This window comes from Beta vulgaris, chromosome 8, assembly GCF_026745355.1.
Source record: "Beta vulgaris subsp. vulgaris cultivar EL10 chromosome 8, EL10.2, whole genome shotgun sequence".
Taxonomy (NCBI): Eukaryota; Viridiplantae; Streptophyta; class Magnoliopsida; order Caryophyllales; family Amaranthaceae; genus Beta; species Beta vulgaris.
Window position 1 is genome coordinate 54,537,556 of NC_079209.1, and position 9,594 is coordinate 54,547,149.

General features: G+C 36.1%; 1 protein-coding gene across 1 annotated transcript; it reads left to right on the forward strand.

Annotated features, from left to right (window-relative positions):
• The first annotated feature begins 210 nt into the window (after nt 1-210).
• LOC104901923 (pyrophosphate-energized vacuolar membrane proton pump) lies at nt 211-8,051 on the forward strand. The gene is made up of 8 exons (XM_010689548.4): nt 211-559; nt 3,591-4,165; nt 4,266-4,645; nt 5,063-5,149; nt 5,233-5,563; nt 5,870-6,280; nt 6,403-6,462; nt 7,405-8,051. Exons 1-8 carry the CDS (start codon nt 316-318, stop codon nt 7,609-7,611), a joined length of 2,295 nt encoding a protein of 764 aa, XP_010687850.1. The 5' UTR covers nt 211-315; the 3' UTR covers nt 7,612-8,051.
• Nucleotides 8,052-9,594: the final 1,543 nt, after the last annotated feature.

Sequence of the window (9,594 nt, forward strand, 5' to 3'; positions counted from 1 at the left end):
TTTAATTTGTAAGTGAATTTGTTATTTAGAATGAGAAGGGGGTAAAATAGACATTTCAAAATAGGACACCATTGCTCCCCTTTCCCTTATATAATAGAGATAAGTAGTAAATAAATAGAAAGTAAAAACCCCTCAACTTTGAGGAGTACTTACCTTAATTAATATCCCATTTCCCTTGTCAATCCTCCCTATAAAACAAAACCCACACTTCTCACACTCTTCCTCTCCCTCTCTTCCAAACCCTCCTCATTTTCTCTCTCTCTCTCCTTTATCTTCTTCTTCTTCTTCAATTTTCTTCTCCCATTTTCAAAAATCATGGGTGCAGCTCTTCTTCCAGATCTCATAACAGAGATTATCATTCCTGTATGTGCTGTAATTGGAATTGCTTTTTCTCTCTTTCAATGGTACATCGTTTCTCAGGTCAAGCTTTCCCCTGATTCTACCCGCAATAATAACAACAAAAATGGATTTTCTGATAGTTTGATTGAAGAAGAAGAAGGTCTTAATGACCAAAGTGTTGTTGCTAAATGTGCTGAAATTCAGAATGCTATTTCTGAAGGTGATTTCTTTTCCTTTTGTTTTTTGCTATTTTCTTGGGTTTTTTTTTATGGGTTTTTCATATAAACTTCTGGGTTTTTGATATATTTTATGGGTATTGCTTAGTTTTTTTTTGATTTTTTTTTCTTACATATATTGATTGATTTGAAGTTGTGGGTCGTTCTTTATTTGTGTGTGATTTAAATTAAAGTTGGGAGTTTTTTTTTTTTTTTTTTTTTTTTTTTTTTTTAAATTTTGTGAGTTTTCTTTGGATTTGTTTTTTCTGATATTAATTATATTGAAAGTTATTGTGCTTTATATGAAGGTGTGAAAAATTAAATAAAGATGTAAGCTTTATTCACCTGTAATTCTTTTTGGTTGAGATTTATTCTGTTTGATTTGATGGTTAGAATGTTTGGAATGTGAATTGAACCTTTTTGTATGATACTCCACTAATGTTTGGAGCTCACGTTTATTTATTAATTTTGGCAAAAACTTATATTCTACAATTAACATTATCTTTAGCTCTATTCTAGAGATTATGTGTTTAAGCACTTTTTTTTTTTTTTTTTTTGCGATTTACTTGCACCAGATTTTGACTATTGAGTGGTTAAATTATTATATTAGATTTGATCTGGGTAAGTTTTGTTTTTATAAAAATATGTACATTTTGATTTGTAGATGCCATGAATGTGTGTGTTCTAATTCTTCAAGTTTTGTTATACCAATAATGTTAGTTGAGGGAAATAGACAGATTTAAATTGAAGAGCTTTAATGATTTATTATGTGGAATAATTTTTGGTGATACAATTGTGTAGGTCAATTGCTGTTAGATTTATTGTTAGCACACACATTTTAGCTTACATTGGCAATTTAGTGGTGATTTTTGGAGTAAGAAGAGAGGGTAAAGTGTTCTGCTGTTTGTCTTTGGTTTTGTTACTGTCAATTAATCTCTAGCTCACTCACTTTTTGTGAATGATAATTCGGACCGGTGCATTTTTTTCCTGGTATATCTGATTAGTATTGGTATATGTTAAGCCTTCAATTGTGTATATGTTTGTGATGTTCAATGTTTTGATTCTGATTTGTTTGTTCTAGGTTTAGTTGCTTTTATCAAAGTTTAAGTTTTGGCTATACTTGTTTCAATGATGTTTGATTTAAATATTTAATAATCTTTGTGTGGGATACATCTAATAAGTTTGGCTGTACTTCTATGTAGGAAATTATTCAATAAAATGGGGTGCTTAAGTAGGTTATAGGATACAATAAAATAGTTGAGACTTGCGAGTTTGCTGTGCTGTGAATGTTGTTTAGTCATGTTGTTATGATCATGATTATGCTGATATTCGGCCCGATGCCCACGAATGTGGGGATACTATGAGATTATTATATAGTAAAATCAGTAATATAATCTTGTAAAATCCTAGGAGTTCTCAGTTTAGATCTGATCTTTAATTATATCTTTAATGTTATGCACATGGTTTGCAGACTTGTAAATCAAGATTTGTTTTGTCACTTTATTTTTCACTACTAAAATATGCACATTTGCTTCATATGGTATCTTGCCTGCGCAGTTTAGCTTTGTTTTTCTAGTATAGTAGTGGAAGTTTGAACTGGCATGCTACCTCTTCAGGACTAATTTATAGTGGAATATGCTGCTTGTGATCTTGCCTTGAGCGGCATTACTGAAACAAGGGGGACAGTAAGGCTTGAATAATGCTCAGTTTTGTACTATGTGTTTATGTAGTTATTTGTTTATTTTCCCCTTCCATTAGGACTAGTTGAATCTTTATATTATTATTTAAACATATTATGGGGTACTACTTGGCAGGTTGCCTCAATTTTTTTAAATCTTTCCTTTGTTGTTTCGTGTTGAATTTGCACCAACACACGTAAATAATAGACTCTATGTCAGTGGGGTTGTGGGTTTATCTTGTTGACCTTGTTGCTAACTTCGTGTGGGCTGGAGCTTTTTGGAAATCCAACTAAGAGATCCCTCTAAGGAACACAGAGATTGGTCGATTAATGAGCTTTTCCATATTGCGAGGTTCATTACTTCAATTGAGATGATGAGAAATGATTTAATCTTTCTAGTCGCTTCTCTAAAATATCATGGATGAGATAGTGAAAGTAGTTGTCCTTGAGTAGAGAGGCTCATAGAAACATATGATACCAACGCTTCTCTATATGGTTTACAATTATAGCTGTTTACCTGAATTTTATTTCCAATAATTAAAATAGGTCACTGCTCCTTTTTCTTCTCATGTCATATTTCCCCCTCATTGGAAGTGTTGAAATCTGTCTACCTAACTGAGACTAAATGCTGCTTTGCCTAATTGATGCTTCCTGTCACTGTGATGAATGGGGTTTTCCTGTCATTTCAATTTGAGATTTTTTTTGGTTTGCATATAGCACCTTGCAGAGACATATGGCCCGTATGCTCCATTAGGCTGATCTTTTTCTAGTTATTTATGTTTGGTGAAAAGTTCTGGTAGAAAGAATCGGTGTGTCAACTATCTGCTTGGTATGACATCTCTTTTGTGTGTGCGATGATAGTGTAGAAAGGCTATAATATAAACTTCCATGAGCTTCACTGTGCTGTGATGATAGTGTAGAAAGGCGTATATGTTCCATGAGCTTCATTGATGCTATCCTGTTAGCAAACTGAAGTATATGAATTTAATGGTCCTTCTTCTGGTACAGCTGATTAATATGTTATCAAGATTTAGTTTTGTTGCTGGACAGAAGTTTCTTCTATCAGACATTATATCATGATAGGAAGTACATGTCACTTGAATAGGCAGTGACTGTGGCTGCTTTTAAATAACTAACTTGAGTCGACACTGTTTGACATTTATTGACTGTTAAAATATGTGAAAGCATTGCTCTTGGTTTATTATCTCTTTCTTAAAGGTTTCAGTGAAGATGATATAAATAAGGTGGATAGAAAACTATACACAAACTGTCATACTCAATGTGCTGTCTATATTGAATCCTCCCGTCCTCATCTCCATTTCTTTTTTATTATCATAACCATTTCCCTTGACTTGCAGGAGCAACTTCCTTCCTTTTCACCGAGTACCAGTATGTTGGTATCTTTATGGTTGCTTTTGCTGTGTTGATATTCCTTTTCCTCGGATCTGTGGAGGGCTTCAGCACAAGTAGCCAGGAGTGTACCTATGACAAAACCAGGAGGTGCAAGCCTGCTCTTGCCACTGCTATCTTCAGCACAGTGGCCTTCTTGCTTGGTGCTATCACTTCATTGGGTTCTGGTTTCTTTGGGATGAAGATTGCCACATATGCAAATGCCCGAACAACACTAGAGGCTAGAAAGGGTGTCGGCAAAGCATTCATTGTAGCATTCAGGTCTGGAGCTGTCATGGGATTCCTACTTGCTGCAAATGGTCTTTTGGTGCTTTACATTACTATCCTTCTCTTCAAGATTTACTATGGTGATGACTGGGAAGGTCTGTTTGAGGCTATTACTGGTTATGGTCTTGGAGGATCATCCATGGCCCTTTTCGGTAGAGTTGCTGGAGGTATTTACACAAAAGCTGCCGATGTGGGTGCTGATCTTGTCGGTAAGGTTGAAAGAGACATCCCTGAGGATGACCCCAGAAATCCAGCTGTAAGCTTTCCTCTCAGTCCAAATATTTGATATTACAATAACTTAAGTTGTCAATGTTCTTGTGTAGAAGCTTACGTGGATGACCTATTTCTTTCCCTAGGTTATTGCTGACAATGTTGGCGACAATGTTGGGGATATCGCTGGTATGGGTTCTGATCTTTTTGGATCCTACGCTGAGTCGTCCTGTGCTGCTCTTGTTGTTGCATCTATTTCCTCATTCGGAATTTCCCATGATTTGACGGCAATGATGTTCCCATTGTTGGTTAGCTCGGTTGGTATTATTGTTTGCTTGATCACAACCTTATTTGCAACCGACTTCTTCGAGATCAAGGCTGTTAAGGAGATTGAGCCTGCACTCAAGAAGCAGCTAATCATCTCCACTGCTCTTATGACTGTCGGAGTTGCAGTTATTTCTTGGATCGCTCTTCCTACATCATTTACCATTTTTGACTTTGGAACTCAGAAGGAGGTGCAGAACTGGTAAGTTCTCTCTTCTATTCCTCTTTGTCTCTCTCATATATACTTATATTTTTCATGAATACAGTTCTTATACGGGCTGACATTGTTTTCTCGTAAAATTGCATTTGCTTTCAGCTTCTTTCAGGCCACGTTTCTTTGAAATAACAATAGTCTATGCCATATCCATATTGTATTTCCTATATATTATCAATTGTTGCATTGATCTTCACGTCATACAAGTAGAGGCTCAATCTTTACTTTTTCTTAGATAGTACATTAGACATGGTCATATATGGACGACCTCCAGAGATAGAATCTTGACTACTGCGGCCGACTCCATCCTATTGTGATAAATGTTTTGTGTTGTTATTATTGCTTCCGAGTGTAATGGAGTATTTTTTTAATATCGATACTAATTGCTTCTTTGTGAACATGTAGGCAATTGTTTTTATGTGTTGCTGTTGGGTTGTGGGCTGGGCTCATCATCGGATTTGTGACTGAATACTACACTAGCAATGCATACAGGTATCTCTTTCAACAATTTACATTTCTAATTTTCCACTCGGTACATATCTTTGTAAGCTTATAATTATCATCTTTATTTGTAGCCCTGTGCAAGATGTTGCTGATTCTTGCCGAACTGGAGCTGCCACAAATGTTATTTTTGGCCTGGCCTTGGGTTACAAATCAGTCATTATTCCTATTTTTGCCATTGCTATCAGCATTTTTGTCAGTTTTAGCTTTGCAGCTATGTATGGTATTGCTATGGCTGCTCTTGGTATGCTGAGCACCATTGCCACTGGATTGGCTATTGATGCATATGGCCCTATCAGTGATAATGCTGGAGGCATTGCTGAGATGGCTGGTATGAGCCACAGAATCCGTGAGAGAACTGATGCCCTTGATGCTGCTGGAAACACAACCGCTGCTATTGGAAAGGTTTTGGACATTTTTTTTTTATATATGTGTAATTGACGGCGGATCAAATATGGGCTTGGCCCAGGCTTTAGCATGTATAATTGTATATTATGTTGAAGTTGGGCTTGGACCTTGTGGACATGCTGGACTTATCTTATGTCCCCTTACGCGGAAATTGAACGAGCCAGCAAAGGGGGAGTTTCCCCCCCTGCAACCCCCCCTATTATTCCATATGCCTTCTCATTTGAGCCACCGGTCAATGATCAGCTTATGCACATTATTATTATATGTAATGATCTACTCATAAAAAAACTTCCATCTTTTCAGGGTTTTGCAATCGGTTCTGCAGCTCTTGTTTCTCTTGCTCTCTTTGGTGCTTTTGTAAGCCGTGCATCCATCCAAACTGTGGATGTGCTGACCCCCAAAGTATTCATTGGTCTCATTGTGGGAGCCATGCTTCCATACTGGTTCTCTGCCATGACAATGAAGAGTGTGGGAAGTGCAGCTTTGAAAATGGTTGAAGAGGTCCGAAGGCAATTCAACACCATCCCTGGCTTGCTAGAAGGCACTGCCAAACCCGACTATGCTACCTGTGTCAAGATCTCCACTGATGCTTCCATCAAGGAGATGATCCCCCCAGGTGCTCTTGTCATGCTCACACCATTGATTGTTGGAACCTTCTTTGGTGTCGAAACTCTGTCTGGCGTTCTTGCTGGTTCTCTTGTGTCTGGTGTACAGGTAACAGTCTTTCCTGATTGTGTTGCGTTTTGGTGAACAGTTCATAGACAAGGGAATATGAAAATTCTCTCCTGTATAACATTTCATTCTGATATATTCTTGTTGCTTCTCGTGCATTGCAGATAGCTATTTCTGCATCCAACACCGGTGGTGCTTGGGACAATGCCAAGAAGTACATTGAGGTAAGCAGATCGAAGGGAAGCCTGACACTTTCTATTTTGACATTTGTTTCTATGCAGATTAACTAAAAAGTTCCTCTTCTGCCTGGCCATCCAGTACTCTTTGAATGCATAATATATAATTATAAAAAGTTGGTACTCTGAAAATATACATTAAAATGAATCCAACAGGATCCCACATCACGACATGCCTATATTTTTCCTTGCTTACAACTCACACATTATAAAAAGTTGGTTTTCTGAAAATATACATTAAAACGAATCCAACAGGATCGCGCATCACTACATGTCTATATTTTTCCTTGCATATAAGTTATAAGACTTATAACTCACATACATTGGCCACAGTGGTGTATGTGAATGGTGCAAAGTACAAAGTTGGATAAGAAACGGAAGGAGTAATAGTTTTTTTTTTGTGAAGAATTTCTCATGCTAATGTCTGTTACTCGTGTGCTCCGCACTGGGAACAGTTTGGGTACATTGCGTGTACGAATTATAAATTTCTTCAGATGATCACAACTTTATACAATGAATTGAGCTATTCACCTGATTGTTTTATTGACCTTCATTGCTTATTCACCAAATAACAAGGTGGTGAATATATACTTTATCTTGGTTATACTTCGAGTGCTTGAAATAAGTTTTTTATTTTTTACTTTTTACTTATTTTTTTTATACTTCTATATATTTAATTTTGGTTCTTTAGAAGATCACAACTATATTAAATGAATTTAAATTATTCACCTAACTATTTATTATTCCATTCCTTAATGATAAAAAAACAAGGTACAACCACTATTGACACTTGACAGTAATGTGAATATACACTATCTCTAGCAAACGGTTCATTGTTTTGTGTATGCTCAATTACAAATCGAGCACCTGTTGTTTGAACTGTAAATATAATGCTGTGATTAATGATTTGGGCCATGGCACTTGTTACAGGCTGGTGCTTCAGAGCATGCAAGGACACTTGGTCCCAAGGGATCAGATGCACACAAGGCAGCTGTGATCGGTGACACCATCGGTGACCCACTTAAGGACACATCAGGACCATCACTCAACATTCTAATCAAGCTTATGGCTGTCGAGTCACTAGTGTTCGCCCCCTTCTTCGCCACCCACGGTGGCTTGCTCTTCAAGTACCTCTAATGAATGATCGGCGCAAAATCAGAAGGCGACAGAGGGAGGAATTCGCGGTTTCTTCTCCTCATTTTATCGCCTACAAATCGGGCAAGTTTTAAATTTTATCGCACAATTTTTGAATGTCGTTAGATGACAACTACAAGGCTGGAGGGGCTAAAACTTCTACATGATGATGATGATAATGATAATTTGGAAGCAAGTCTTGTGAAAAATAGAGTTATATGGTCAACATTATTCTTTTCTTTTTTTCTTCCTTTTATTGTAAGATCGGGATTTGTAGTAATCATTTTGCAAACCTCTTTTGTTAGGTATAACTCATTTTCTATTTTAGTCCTTCAGAAATTGTATGCAGTTGCCTTTTTATCTTATCTTATATAAAAAGGGAATTGGGGTTTGGGTGCACAAGGGTATGTGCACCGACCCAACATTCCACAAAATTTCAACTACTGCCCCCATGTATGATGTCACTTCCTTCTTCCTTTTTTTCTTTTCTTTTTTTGTTTCCTTTATTTTATTATTTATATCTCAAACACAACAAGATATCCATATAATTCGGAAACTTGCTTTCCCTTCACCATAATCTGAAAACATAATGTACTACTGAAATTATAGTACACATGGCACATTTGCAAATCAATATACATAAACTGAGATGAGATCAACCTCCTTTTATTTCTTTTTTTCCTTTTTTCCTTTTATATTAGGTGACTTTTTTTTTTTATAAACAATATTCATATCTTCACTCTATCCTAACTTACACAATACTTTCTTTTTTATCTCCATTTTTTATCTTATTTTTTTTGTCTTATCCCTTGAGTTGACTAGGCAATATAATTATCCTGTCCTCTCTTCTTTTTTTATTTATTTACTTTTCTATGTTCCTTTTTTGCTTTTGTTTTTCCTTTTTTTCCTAGGAGATGTTTACAATTTAGATTACTTTCCAACACCAATACACCATGATATCTTCTACCATGTCAATCACGCTATTTATGCACCATCTTAATTGTTCCATTCTTTCATTCTCTCTCCTCTCATTAGGGATGGCAAAGGATCGGTCTTGGATCAGATTATACATAATCCGACTTTATCCCTATAAGAAGTCATATTTTAAATTTTTAGTTCGACTCCTATTTGGACATCCTACTCCGAAAATTTGAGTTTGATCCGACTTAAAATTCTAACATACGACTCCGATCCGACTATTTTTTAGCCCCATTTTTTAATAAAAAAATCTTCTACAATACATATAATCTAATTATTACTATTTTATTAATAATCGTATGAAAATTATATATAATTAAATAATCTAAACATTACTATTATTTTTAACAATCATTTCTTCAGTAGAAAAATCTTAAATAATACAATTGTCTTTAAGCCAGAGCCAGATTATACATACATAACACATTAATACAAATAATAAAAGGATTAATTGCCTTAAAGTCGGAATTGGATCCGGGTGTCGGATTTTTTTATGGTATCCGACTCCAACCCTCCTCCGACTCGGAGTTGGACTTTTTAAACGAAATCGGATCATTTTTTTTATCAGAGTTGAATCCATTTTTTTTCTTTCGGATTGGATTGTCATCCCTACCTCCCGTGTTTGTTCTATGCTCCCTCAACTCGATTTCAAAAACTGCATTTTCGCGGGCCAAAAGGAATGATCTCTAATGAGTAATGCACGAAACTTCTATGCAACCAACGCCTCATTAGCTGATTCACAAAATGGGTCTTATGCATCCCGTCTTTGACATATAGTTTTAAGTTATTTCCTCCGTATCAAATTAAATGCAACAATTCCCTTGACACGGACTCCTAGGTAAAATTTCTTAAGGTAAGATTAATGCAAAAGTTTAGCATGTGTGTAGATTAATAAGGAGAGAAAGTGGGGCCAAAAAATAAAGGGGAACCAAAACTGGGGGCATTTTGAGGGGGGAGGGGAGCTATGGGGACTGCATGTGGAGTAAATTTTGGCTCCAAAATTATTTG

Excerpts from the sequence above, each read along its gene's own strand:
- LOC104901923 (XM_010689548.4), top strand. The coding sequence starts at position 316 with ATGGGTGCAGCTCTTCTTCCAGATCTCATAACAGAGATTATCATTCCT. Across the intron at positions 560-3,590 it reads TCAGAATGCTATTTCTGAAG|GAGCAACTTCCTTCCTTTTC; the intron begins GTGATTTCTTTT and ends CTTGACTTGCAG. Across the intron at positions 6,281-6,402 it reads CTCTTGTGTCTGGTGTACAG|ATAGCTATTTCTGCATCCAA; the intron begins GTAACAGTCTTT and ends CGTGCATTGCAG.